The 13637-nt window shown below is 39.7% G+C and overlaps 1 protein-coding gene across 5 annotated transcripts in view; it reads left to right on the forward strand.

Annotated features, from left to right (window-relative positions):
* PTPN13 (protein tyrosine phosphatase non-receptor type 13) overlaps positions 1-13637 on the forward strand; it is a 230421-nt gene that overhangs the window by 66993 nt on the left and 149791 nt on the right. For all 5 annotated transcript variants that reach the window (XM_007465716.1, XM_007465717.1, XM_007465718.1 and 2 more), the window contains one exon: positions 12708-12886. In XM_007465716.1, the coding sequence (XP_007465778.1) occupies positions 12708-12886 (179 nt within the window). The remainder of the gene's footprint in view (positions 1-12707; positions 12887-13637) is intronic.

Raw genomic sequence — 13637 nt, forward strand, 5'->3', positions numbered from 1 at the left:
CGTTGTGGTGCGCGGGCTTCTCGTTGTGGTGGCTTTTCTTGTTGCAGAGCACAGGCTCTAGGCAGGCGGACTTCAGTAGTTGCAGCACACGGGCCCTAGAGCATGCGGGCTTCAGTAGTTGGAGCACGTGGGCTCAATAGTTGTGGCATGCGGGATTTAGGGCACACAGGCTTCAGTAGTTGTGGCACACGGGCTCAATAATTGTGGCTCACGGGTTGTAGAGTGCAGGCTCAGTAGTTGTGGTGCATGGGCTTAAGTTGCTCCGCGGCATGTGGGATCTTCCAGGACCAGGGATTGAACCCGTGTCCCCTGCATTGGCAGGCGGATTCTTAACCACTGCACCACCAGGGAAGTCCCTATACAGATGTCTTAATTCCAATTGTAATACATAATTTTATTTTCAAAAAGGGGTTGCTATTCTGTTGTTTCATATTAGAGAAACTGAAGTTTTAAAAGTTAGTAACAAAATTTATGAGGAAATAATAAATTTTTAATTGAGAATCAATTTGGAGCATAGACTGTAATTTCCCATGAATCTTTTTTTCTTTTTTTTTGGAGTATAGTTGATTTACTAATCTTGTGTTAGTTTCAGGTGTACAGCAAAGTGATTCAGTTATACATGCACGTATATTCATTCTTTTTTAGATTCCTTTGTCATATAGGTTACCACAAAATATTTAGTAGAGTCCCCTGTGCTATACAGTAGACCCTTGTTGGTTATCTATCATATATAGTTGTGTGTGTGTGTGTGTGTTCAACCTAGGCTTCTGATTTATCCCTCCCCACCATGTTTCCTCTTCAGTAGCCATGTTTCTTTCCGATATCTGTAAGTCTGTTTCTGTTTTGTAAATAAGTTCATTTGTTTGTTTCTTTTTTTAAAATTAGATTCCACACAAGTGATATCATTTGGTATTTGTCTTTCTCTGTCTGAGTTACTTCACTTAGTATGAGAATGTCTAGGCCCATCCATGTTGCTGTGAATGGCATTATTTCATTCTTTTTTATGGTTGACTAATATTACTTTGTATATATGTACTACATCTTCTTTATCCATTCCTCTGTCCAAGGACATTTAGGTTGCTTCCATGTCTTGGCTATTGTAAATAGTGCTGCAGTGAACACTGGGGTGCATGCATCCTTTCAGATTATGGTTTTCTCTGGATATATACCCAGGAGTGGGATTGCTGAATCATATGGTAGTTCTATTTTTAGTTTTTTAAGGAACCTCCATACTGTTCTCCGTAGTGGTTGTACCAATTGACAGTCCCACCAACAGTATAGGAGGATTTCCTTTTCTCCACACCCTCTCCAGCATTTATTGTCTATAGACTTTTTTAAAAAATTTATTTATTTTATTTATTTATTTTGGCCGTGTTGGGTCCTTGTTGCTGCACGCGGGCTTTCTCTAGTTGCAGCAAGCGGGGGCTACTCTTCATTGCAGTGTGCGGGCTTCTCATTGCGGTGGCTTCTCTTGCTGCAGAGCACGGGCTCTAGGCACGTGGGCTTCAGTAGTTGCAGCACGCGGGCTCAGTAGTTGTCTCTCACGGGCTCTAGAGCACAGGCTCAGTAGTTGTGGCGCACGGGCTTAGTTGCTCCGTGGCATGTGGGATCTTCCCGGACCAGGGATCGAACCCATGTTCCCTGCACTGACAGGCGGATTCTCAACCGCTGTGCCACCAGGAAAGCCTCTGTCTATAGATTTTTGATGATGGCCATTCTGACCAGTGTGAGGTGATGCCTCGCTGTAGTTTTGTTTTTTTTTTTTTTTTTTTTTTTTTTTTTTCCTTGCGTTATGCGGGCCTCTCACTGTTGTGGCCTCTCCCATTTGCGGAGCACAGGCTCCGGACGCGCAGGCTCAGTGGCCATGGCTCATGGGCCCAGCCGCTCCGCGGCATGTGGGATCTTCCCGAAACGGGGCACGAACCCGCGTCTCCTGCATCGGCAGGCGGACTCTCAAGCACTGCGCCACCAGGGAAGCCCTCTCGCTGTAGTTTTGATTTGCATTTCTCTGATAATTAGTGATGTTAAGCATCTTTGCATGTGATTTTTGGCCATCTGTATGTTTTCTTTGGAGAAATGTCTATTTAGATCTTCTGCCCTTTTTTTTTTTTTTTTTTTTGATTGGGTTTGTTTTTTTGACACAGATCTGCATGAGCTGTTTGTATATTTTGGAGACTAATCCCTTGTCACTTGCTTAATTTGCAACTATTTACTCCCATTCTGTGGGCCATCTTTTCATTTTGTCTATGGTTTCCTTTGCTGTGCAGAAGCATTTAAGTTTAATTAGGTCCCATTTGTATATTTTTATATTCATTACTGTAGGAGGTGGATCACAAAAGATATTGCTGTGATTTATGTCAAAAAGTGTTCTGCCTATGTTTTCCTCTAAGAGTTTTACAGTAACCGGCCTTACATTTAGCTCTTTGATCCATTTGGAGTTTATTTTTGTGTGTGGTGTTAGAGAGTATTCTAATTCCATTCTTTTACATGTAGCTTTCCAGTTTTCCCAGCACCACTTATTGAAGAGACTGTTTTTTCTCCATTATGTATTCTTGCCCCCTTTGTCATAGATTAATTGACAATGGGTATGTGACTTAATTTCTGGGCTTTTTATCCTGTTCCATTGATCTATATTTCTGCTTTTGCATCATCTGTATCATGATGTTTTGATTGCTGTAGCTTTGTAGTATAGTCTGAAGTCAGGGAGTCTGATTTCTCCAACTCTGTTTTTCTTTCTGAGGATTGCTTTGGCTATTTGAGGTCTTTGTGTTTCCATATAAATTTTAGAATTTTTTTTCTAGTTGTGTGAAAAATGCCATTGGTAATTTGATAGGGATTGCATTGAATCTGTAGATTGCCTTAGATAGTATAGTCATTTTGACAATATTTGGTCTTCCAATACAAGAACATGGTATATCCTTGCATCAGTTGGTGTCATCTTTAATTTCTTTCATCAGCATTTTATAGTTTTCAGAGTAGAAGTCTTTTGTCTCCATAGGTAGGTTTATTCCTCAGTATTTTATTCTTTTTGATGTGATGGTAAGTGGGATTATTTCCTTAATTTCTCTTTCTGACTTTTTGTTATTAATATATAGGAATACAAGAGATTTTTGTGTATTAATTTTGTATCCTGCAGCTTTACCGAATTTATTGATGAGCTCTAGTAGTTTTCTGGTAGCATCTTTAGGATTTTCTTTGTATAGTACCATGTCTTCTGCAAATATTTGACAGTTTTACTTCCACTTTGTATTCCTTTTATTTCTTTCTTTCTTTTATTTCTTTCTGCATGCAAGCTTTCTCTAGTTGTGGCGAGCAGGGGCTACTCTTCGTTGCAGTGCACAGACTTCTCATTGTGATGGCTTCTCTTGTTGCGGAGCACGGGCTCTAAGCATGCGGGCTTCAGTAGTTGTGGCTTACAGGCTCTAGAGCACAGGCTCAGTAGTTATGGCACATGGGCTTAGTTGCTCCAGAGCATGTGGGAGCTTCCTGGACCAGGGCTCGAACCTGTGTCCCCTGCATTGGCGGGCAGATTCTTAACCACTGCAACACCAGGCAAGTCCTCCTTTTATTTCTTTTCCTTCTCTGATTGCCGTGGCAAGGACTTCCAAAACTGTGTTGAATAAAAGTGGTCACAATGGACATCCTTGCCTTGTTCCTGATCTTAGAGGGAACGCTTTCAGCTTTTCACTGTTGAGAATGATGTTAGCTGTGGGTTTGTCATATATGCCTTTTATTATGTTGAAGTAAGTTCCCTCTTTTCCCACTTTCTGGAGACCTTTTATCATAAATCGGTGTTGAATTTTGTCAGAAGCTTTTTCTATATGTATTGAGATGATCATATGGTTTTTATTCTTCAGTTTGTTAATGTGGTGTATCACACTGATTTGCAGGTTTTGAAGAATCCTTGCATCTCTAGGATAAATCCTACTTGATCATGGTGTATGATCCTTTTAATGTATTGTTGGATTTGGTTTGCTAGTATTTTGTTGAGTATTTTTGCATCTATATTCATCAGTGATATTGGCCTGTAATTTTCTTTTTTTGTGGTATCTTTGTCTGGTTTTGGTATCATGGTGATGGTGGCCTCATAGAATGGGCCTGGGAGTGTTCCTTCCTCTGCAAGTTTTTGAAAGAGTTTGAGAAGGATAGGTGTTAGCTCTTCTCTAAATGTTTGATAGAATTCACCTGTGAAGCCATCTGGTCCTGGACTTTTGTTTGTTGGAGTTTTTTAATTACAGTTTCAATTTCAGTACTTGTGATTGGTCTGTTCATATTTTCTATTTCTTCCTAGTCTGGTCTTAGAAGCTTGTATCTTTCTAAGGATTTGTCCATTTCTTCTTGGTTGTCCATTTTATTGGTATATAGTTGTTTGTGGCAGTCTCTTATGATCCTTTGTATTTCTGTGGTGTCCGTTGTAACTTTTCCTTTTTCATTTCTAATTTTATTGATTTGAGTCCTCTCCTTTTTTTTCTTGGTGAGTTGCAGTGAACCTTAAATAGTTTATCACAAAGCTTTACTATCAAGAAAATGTTAAAATATAGGGGAAATATTCTAAACCATATTTTTTTCTGTTTGTGCATTGTTACCCCAGATGATTGATTTAACACTGTCTGTGTGTGTGTGTGTGTGTGTGTGTGTGTATTTTTATGCACACATGAACTGAATTTTTGAGAGAATTCTGTGTCATAGAATGACTTCATCAGATCCTGCAGAGTTTGAAACAGTGGCCTCTGCATAGATTTTTGCCAAGTACTATAATAGAACATATATGTGCTTAGATAGGCAAAGGGACTTTTCAGGTCAAAATGGTTTCATTGTTGTTCTAAGTGTTTTAGATGATTTGCTGATACTTTTGATTGTTTTGCCTCATTATATTTGTTACCCAGTTATGATCATTTCTCTAATTTTTATACTGTAACTGGAAGGCCAAGAAAATTAAATGAAGGGGACAATCTAAAGGAAATGGTAAGACCCCTCAGTGGGGGGGAAACATATAGGTATGGGGCTTAGTTTAAGGGAACATTGGAAAGGAGCTCTAAGATGTTTCTTTGCATATCAAATTTCTGTTTATTTATAACTGCCTCTAACTACTTGAAATTTTGATTAAGCAACTTTCTCTGGAATGTTTGGAAAAAGTGTTTAAATAGAATCATTTGAGTCCTGGAATCAGTTCACATCAGATTTACTTTTAAACAATAATAGCATTCTTGAGGACAGTCATCACACAACTAAAACATTATGGGACACGAAATTACAAGCTTCTGGAATTCCATTTTTAAATATTCTTTTGTTAGCATTCTTTGAAGGATTTTGAATACATTTGCTTTAAATTCCTTTCTTTTAGTTAGAGAAGGAGGGTGAATTAGGCTGATTGTAGCCATGACTCTAAATTTCCTCACTTGAAGGTTTGCACGACCCTTTACAGTTATTGAAAAATATATTTTGTGGTTTGTTTTCTGAAGAATGGAGCACTTAAACGTGTGTGTGCTTTGGGAATTTGACAACAATGTAGTTTGTTGTCACAGCTGCCTTAGCTTTATTACAAGACATTTAAAAATCACATTTGAAAACAACGAAAATATTTGTGTCATTTATTTGTATGTGTGTTTTTTAACAAGTAAAAATATGACCCAGATTGGTAATTCTGTTTCTCACGGCTCTCTACCATTCCTGTGCTCCAAATTCTTGGAGTTTATTCCTTGTACAAACTTAATAATTTCCTGACCATATGCCTTTGCTTTGGCTGTTTCTTCTCTTTGGAATCTCCCTCTTAACCGTGGTCAAATCTTACTCGTCTTAAAGGACCACATATATTTAAAAAATTAATTCTCTCTTCATTGTAACTGAAGTAATTTCCTCTAAATTTCCTTTTGTATTGTCTTTTAAATACCTTATACTTTTTATCTTGTATTTATTTATGAATACATTTTATCTCCCCAATAAAACTATGGACTCTATGGGCAAAGGACTTGTAATTTTGAGAATATTATGTTTAAATATATAGTACTTAAAATAAGGGTAAAATTTAGATGTTCAGTAAAAACAAAGAAACAAAAACCTATTGTATAAAGCAAAAGTTGAAAGATACAGTTCTTGTCAGAGTATTAGTTTTGCTGATCTTCATTGTGCTGATAAGTGAGTAAACCTCTTAATTTCAAAGTGATAAGCAATTATAGATTTCTTTCACCTTCAACAGTTTCTGTTCTGTGCTACCCTGTCAAGGAGAGGGTAGGGTCAGTCTGTTGCCTGGGATAAGGAGGAGGAGTGCAGCAAGCTCTTTTCAGGTCTGGGTGGATACCAATACCAAGGATGGCAGGACAAGACATAGCATTTAGACTCCTGGATGGCATTCATGCTTCTGTGTTAGCTGTGATCCCTAATAATTTATAAATTCAAATGGTAACAGATATACCAGAAATCATAATTCTGTCCCCAAACAAGGATGACAGGAATTAGGCATGAGAGTTAGAATCCCATCCTCCTTTCTTAGGTTCAGCAAGCTGGAAGAAAAGACTGAGAAGGAGCAATTGGTCTTAAAGTTGGAGTACCCCACAGCACTGTCCAATGTCCTTGATTTCTCTTCTATCTTAACTCACTTTTTGGTCATCTCATCCAGTTACAAGGCTTTCAGTACCATCTATTAGACCAGTAACTCCCCAATTCAGACCTTTCTCCCAAACTTGAGATCCAACTGCATATTTGACACCTCCATTTGAATATCTAACAGATATCTTAAACTTAATAGGTCCCAAAGTACAGTTCTAATTACTACCACTATCTCCCAGCCCCTACCTCAGCAACCTATGCTATTCCTACAGTCTTCTTACTCTCAGTTGTTGATACTCCATCCTTCCTGTTCCTGAGACCAAACTCTTGGAGTCATCCTGATTCCCCTCCTTCTCTCACTCCACATCCAGTCTGTCAGGAAATTTTGTTGTCACTACCTCTAGATACACTTGCATTCCAACAGGTTCTCACTACCACTGTGGTTCCAGGCCATCATCATCTCATAACAGATATTAGTGCATTGCCTTCTGAATTGGTCTCCTAGTGTTTGTTCCGTTTAGTTGCTAATTTGAAAAGAATTGATTATTTTATTATGTCCATGACATGTGAAATCTCAAAATTTTGAATAGCATCCTTTGGCAAAGGAAATATTCTTCTGCCTTGTTTGAGTTCTTCTCTGGCTGGATTCTGTGGTATTTGTAAATTTATTTATTTTATTTTATTTTTATTTTTGGCTGTGTTGGGTCTTTGTTGCTGCACGTGGGCTTTCTCTAGTTGCGGCGAATGAGGGCTACTCTTTGTTGCGGTGCGTGGGCTTCCCATTGCAGTGTCTTCTCTTGTTGCGGAGCACAGGCTCTAGGTGTACAGGCTTCAATAGTTGTGGCTCGCAGGCTCTAGAGCACAGGCTCAGTAGTTGTGGCGCACAGGCTTAGTTGCTCCGTGGCTTGTGGGATCTTCCCGAACCAGGGCTCGAACCTATGTCCCTGCATTGGCAGGTGGATTCTTAACCACTGTGCCACCAGGGAAGCCCCGATTCTGTGGTGTTTGTGCATGAGATACCCAAGAAGAAGCTTTTAAAAGACAGTGTGGGGGAGGATCTTCAAGATGGCGGAGGAGTAAGATGTGGAGATCACCTTCCTCCCCACAAATACATCAAAAATATATCTACATGTGGAACAACTCCTACACAACATCTACTGAATGCTGGCAGAAGACCTCAGATTTCCCAAAAGGCAAGAAAATCCCCACGTACCTGGCTGTGAGGCTGACAGGGTCTTGGTGCTCTGGCTGGGTGTCAAGACTGAGCCTCTGAGGTAGGAGAGCCGAGTTTAGGACGTTGGACTATGAGACACCTCCAGGCCCCATGTAATATCAGTTGGTGAGAGCTCTCCCAGAGATCTCCATCTCAACGCTAAGACCCAGCTCCACTCAACGACCAGCAAGCTCCAGTGCTGGACACCCCATGCCAAACAACTCGCAAGACAGGAACACAACCCCAGCCATTAGCAGATAGGCTGCCTAAACTCATAATAAGGTCACAGACACCCCAAAACACACCACCAGACGTGGTCCTGCCCACCAGAAAGACAGGATCCAGCCTCATCCACCAGAACACAGGCACCAGTCCCCTCCAGCAGGATGCTTACACAACCCACTGAACCAGCCTCACCCACTGGGGGACAGACACCAAAAACAACAGGAAATACAAGCCTGCAGCCTGCGAAAAGGAGACCCCAAACACAGTAAGATAAGCAAAATGAGAAGACGGAGAAATACGCAGCAGATGAAGGAGCAAGGTAAAAACCCACCAGACCTAACTAATGAAGAGGAAATAGGCAGGCTACCTGAAAAAGAATTCAGAATAATGATAGTAAAGATGATCCAAAATCTTGGAAATAGAACAGAGAAAATGCAAGAAACATTTAACAAGACCTAGAAGAACTAAAGAGCAAACAAACAATGATGAACAACAAAAAAAATGAAATGAAAAATACTCTAGAAGGATCAATAGCAGAATAACTAGGCAGAAGAACGGATAAGTGACCTGAAAGATAAAATAGTGGAAATAACTACCACAGAGCAGAATAAAGAAAAAAGAATGAAAAGAACTGAGGACAGTCTCAGAGACCTCTGGGACAGCAATAAGTGCACCAACATTCAAATTATTAGGGTCCCAGAAGAAGAGAAAAAGAAAGGGACTGAGAAAATATTTGAAGAGATTATAGTTGAAAACTTACCTAATATGGGAAAGGAAATAGTCAATCAAGTCCAGGAAGCACAGAGAATCCCATACAGGATAAATCCAAGGAGAAACACGCCAAGACACATATTAATCAAACTATCAAAAGTTAAATACAGGGCTTCCCTGGTGGCGCAGTGGTTGAGAGTCCGCCTGCCGATGCGGGGGACACGGGTTCGTGCCCCAGTCCGGGAGGATCCCACGTGCCGCGGAGTGGCTGGGCCCGTGAGCCACGGCCGCTAAGCCTGCGCGTCCGGAGCCTGTGCTCCGCAACGGGAGAGGCCACAAAAAAAAAAAAATTAAATACAAAGAAAAAATATTAAAAGCAGCAAGGGAAAAGCAACAATAACGTACAAGGGAATCCCCATAAGTTTAACAGCTGATCTTTCTGCAGAAACTCTGCAAGCCAGAAGGGAGTGGCAGGACATATTTAAAATGATGAAAGGGAAAAACCTACAACCAAGACTACTCTACCCACTAAGGATCTCATTCAGATTTGACAGAGAAATTAAAACCTTTACAGACAAGCAAAATCTAAGAGAATTCAGCACCACCAAGCCAGCTTTACAACAAATATTAAGGGAACTTCTCTAGGCAGGAAACACAAGAGAAGGAAAAGACCTACAAAAACAATCCTGAAACAATTAAGTAAATGGTAATAGGAGCATACATATTGATAATTACCTTAAACCTAAATGGATTAAATGTTCCAGCCAAATGATATAGACTGGCTGAATGGATACAAACACAAGACCCGTGTATACGCTGTCTACAAGAGACCCACTTGAGACCTAGGGACACATACCGTATGAAAGTGAGGGGATTGTAAAAGATATTCCATGCAAATGGAAATCAAAAGAAAGCTGGAGTAGCAATTCTCATATCAGACAAAATAGACTTTAAAATAAAGACTATTACAAGAGACAAAGAAGGACATTACATAATGATCAAGGGATCAATCCAAGAAGATAAAACAATTGTAAATATTTATGCACTCAACACAGGAGCACCTCAAAACATAAGGCAAATGCTAACAGCCATAAAAGGGGAAATCGACAGTAACATAATCATAGTAGGGGACTTTAACACCCCACTTTCACCAATGAACAGATCATCCAAAATGAAAATAAATAAGGAAATACAAGCTTTAAATGACACATTAAACAAGATGGACTTAATGGATATTTATAGGACATTCCATCCAAAAACAACAGAATACACTTTTTTCTCAAGTGCTTATGAAACATTCTCCAGGATAGATCATATCTTGGGTCACAAATCAAGCCTTGGTAAAATTTTAAAAATTAAAATTGTACCATGTATCTTTTCTGACCACAGCGCTATGAGACTAGACATCAATTACAGGAAAAAAACTAAAAACTACAAACACATGGAGGCTAAACAATACACTACTCAGTAACCAAGAGATCACTGAAGAAATCAAAGAGGAAATAAAAAAATACCTAGAAACAAATGATAATGAAAACACAATGACCCAAACCTAGAGGGAAGTTTATAGCAGTACAATCCTACCTCAAGAAACAAGAAAAATCTCAAGTAAAAGACAGTGTGTAAAGTGGCTGTGAAAGGCAACAGTATACCTAAGTTTAACAGCTATGATGATTCATTGAAACATATTTTGCCATGAGAATTCTGAGTCATGTTCTTAGCAACCTGATGTGTGGTTGAGTAGGAATGTGAGGACCACTAGTCTGTAACTCGACCTCAGGGCCACATAAGATATGCTGACTGATTAAAGATGCATTCAAACACATTTTTCTTCCTTGACACAGTTGTTAAAGACATGTTTCAAATTCATAAGAATGCAGGAGGACGTACAGTTGGCTTTTTAATCTTCAAAGGAGAAATGAATTTTAATAGTTTACTTTTTTATCAGCGTAAGTCAAGTTCTGATGATCAGAATCTTGACCATAGGTAGAGGTTAAAAAGTCAGAAAGGGGGGCTTCCCTGGTGGCGCAGTGGTTGAGAGTCCGCCTGCCGATGCAGGGGACACAGGTTCGTGCCCCAGTTCGGGAAGATCCCACATGCCGTGGAGCGACTGGGCCCGTGAGCCGTGGCCGCTGAGCCTGCGCATCCGGAGCCTGTGCTCCGCAACGGGAGTGACCACAACAGTGAGAGGCCCACGTACCGCAAAAAAAAAATAATAATAAGCCAAAAAACAAAAAGAAAAGACTGCTCAGTTTAGGAAAGCATAGATAATGTATGTTTGATAAACTATTCTATAGACTTCTGTCAGTTTCTTATGATTTGACTTAGAGAGCAGTGTAACACATTCAGATTGAATAATCATGGCATTGGTGGGCAACGGCCTTCTGTGACCTTCCTATAGATATTTCTTGCATCTGTAACTCAGTTTTATTTAACATTTACCTTAAAACCTATTTTAATTTCCTTTTGAAATGGGAGGTCAAATAATATTCCTTCTCATAAGTCTGTTTTGTTGAGCCCAATATATAGCTTTACTTTTAGAGGAGGCCTGCTGAAATCTAAGGACTTTTTTTTAAAATACTCTTAAACTGAGCTCTTAGGCACCCATAAAGACAAACATCAAAACATAGCAAAATTAGAGGCCACATTGATCACATTTGGTAGCACAGAGCTGCCTGAAATTCTACTGAAATAATGAATAAATGCATACAAGACTATATATATCTTGATGCAAAAAGGAGACTTTCAGGCTTCCGTGGTGGCACAGTGGTTGAGAGTCTGCCTGCTAATGCAGGGGACATGGGTTTGAGCCCTGGTCTGGGAGGATCCCACATGCCGCAGAGCAACTAGGCCCATGAGCCACAACTTCCGACCCCGAGCATCTGGAGTCTGTGCTCCGCAGAAGAGAGGCCGCGATAGTGAGAGGCCCGTGCACCGCGATGAAGAGTGGCCCCTGCTTGCCACTACTAGAGAAAGCCCTCGCACAGAAACGAAGACCCAACACAGCAATAATTAATTAATTAATTAATAAACTCCTACCCCCAACATATTCTTTAAAAAAAAAAAGGAGACTTTCATTGTAGTTGGAAACTAATTCTAAATCTGATGAATTATCAAAGGAATTATTTTCTATCTGTTTCAGAACACTGTAGTCTAAATCAGAGAATCTTAACCTGGGGTCCATAAACAGGCTCTAAGGAGATCCATGAACACACACACACACACACACACACACACACACACACACACACACACACACACACACATTTATATATTATTTATTTATTTACTTATTTATGGCTGCCTTGGGGCTTCGTTACTACACGCGGGCTTTCTCTAGTTGCAGCGAGTGGGGGCTACTCTTCGTTGCGGTGCTCGGGCTTCTCATTGCAGTGGCTTCTCTTGTTGTGGAGCATGGGCTCTGGGCACACAGGCTCAGTAGTTGTGGCTTAGTTGCTTTGTGGCATATGGGATCTTCCCAGACCAGGGCTCGAACCCATGTCCCCTGCATTGGCAGGCGGATTCTCCACTGCACCACCAGGGAAGTCCCCAAACACCTTTTGTTTACAGGGTTTTATATTTATGGGCAGTTTTCTTGAAATGGTCTCTCAACCATAGTTTTTACCAAATCCTCAAAGGAATCCATGAACCACCCTCCACCCAACAAAATGTGAGAACTGTTGATTCTTATTCATTATCTTTTTATCACTGTGATTAGTATTTGAACCAAGTATAGTCTTATGACTGACAATGAAAGTTCTCTATTTCTAGTTTCTAAAATCTGCCATCTAGTCTAAGTTTGAAAGACTAAGCCAAATCAAGGCATTGTTGTTAATAATGCTAGCAGTATTAGGTGTATGAAACCCACTCTCATTTTGTAGCATGTTGATTTGGTGTATGTAACTGCACATATATATGAATATGCTGGGGTAATCATTTATGTGATCTGTAATCACTTAATTTAAGCATTTATCTTTCTTTTTTCTTTTCATTCTGTGTGGTTACAAACCAGTAAGCATAGCTGATCCTGCTGCCCTTGGCTTCATCATTTCTCCATGGTCTCTGCTATTGCTGCCATCTGGTAGTGTGTCATTTACAGATGAAAATATTTCCAGTCAGGATCTTCGAGCATTCACTGCACCAGAGGTTCTTCAAAATCAATCACTAACTTCTCTTTCCGATGTTGAAAAGGTAACTTTAAGTCTTTTTTGCTTTATTTTGTTTTTTGTTTTGGTGGGGGTAGGAAAAGTAGACACTGGGCTACCTTCAACCCTCTGAAAAACATCCATTGAATTTAAAATGATCATGTAATCACTTATGTGTGGAATCTAAAAAATACAACAAATTAGTGAATACAACAAAAAAGAATCAAACTCACAGATATAGAGAACAAATTGGTAGTTACCAGTGGGGAGAGGGAAAGGGAGAGGGGAGTAAGAGGTGCAAACTATTAGGTATAAAATAGGCTACAACATGAGGAATATAGCCAAATATTTTATAATAACTATAAATGGAGCGTAACCTTTGAAAATTGTGAATCACTGTATTGTACACCTGTAACTTATGTAATATTGTACAGTAACTATACTTCAATTAAAAAATAAAATGATCATGTATTCCAAGAAGTTCATATCTAAAAATTCAAAGTAGTTTTATAAAAATTTATGGATCTAAGAAAAAATATGAAAAAAATGTGAGCCATTATTAATTCATGTTTTAAAATACTTATTAAATGCCTGCTCTGTATAAAACACTGTGCTTGGGAGGAAGATACAAAAATAACTGGACCTTCCTTCCTTCCTCCACCCCCCTCCCTCCCTCCCTCCCTATCCCACCATCTAGGTGGTCACAAAGCACCGAGCTGATCACCCTGTGCTATGCGGCTACTTCCCACTAGCTATCTATTTTACATTTGGTAGTGTATATATGTCCATGCCACTCT

This window comes from Lipotes vexillifer, unplaced genomic scaffold (genome assembly GCF_000442215.2).
Source record: "Lipotes vexillifer unplaced genomic scaffold, Lipotes_vexillifer_v1.1 scaffold301, whole genome shotgun sequence".
In the NCBI taxonomy this organism is placed as follows: Eukaryota; Metazoa; Chordata; class Mammalia; order Artiodactyla; family Lipotidae; genus Lipotes; species Lipotes vexillifer.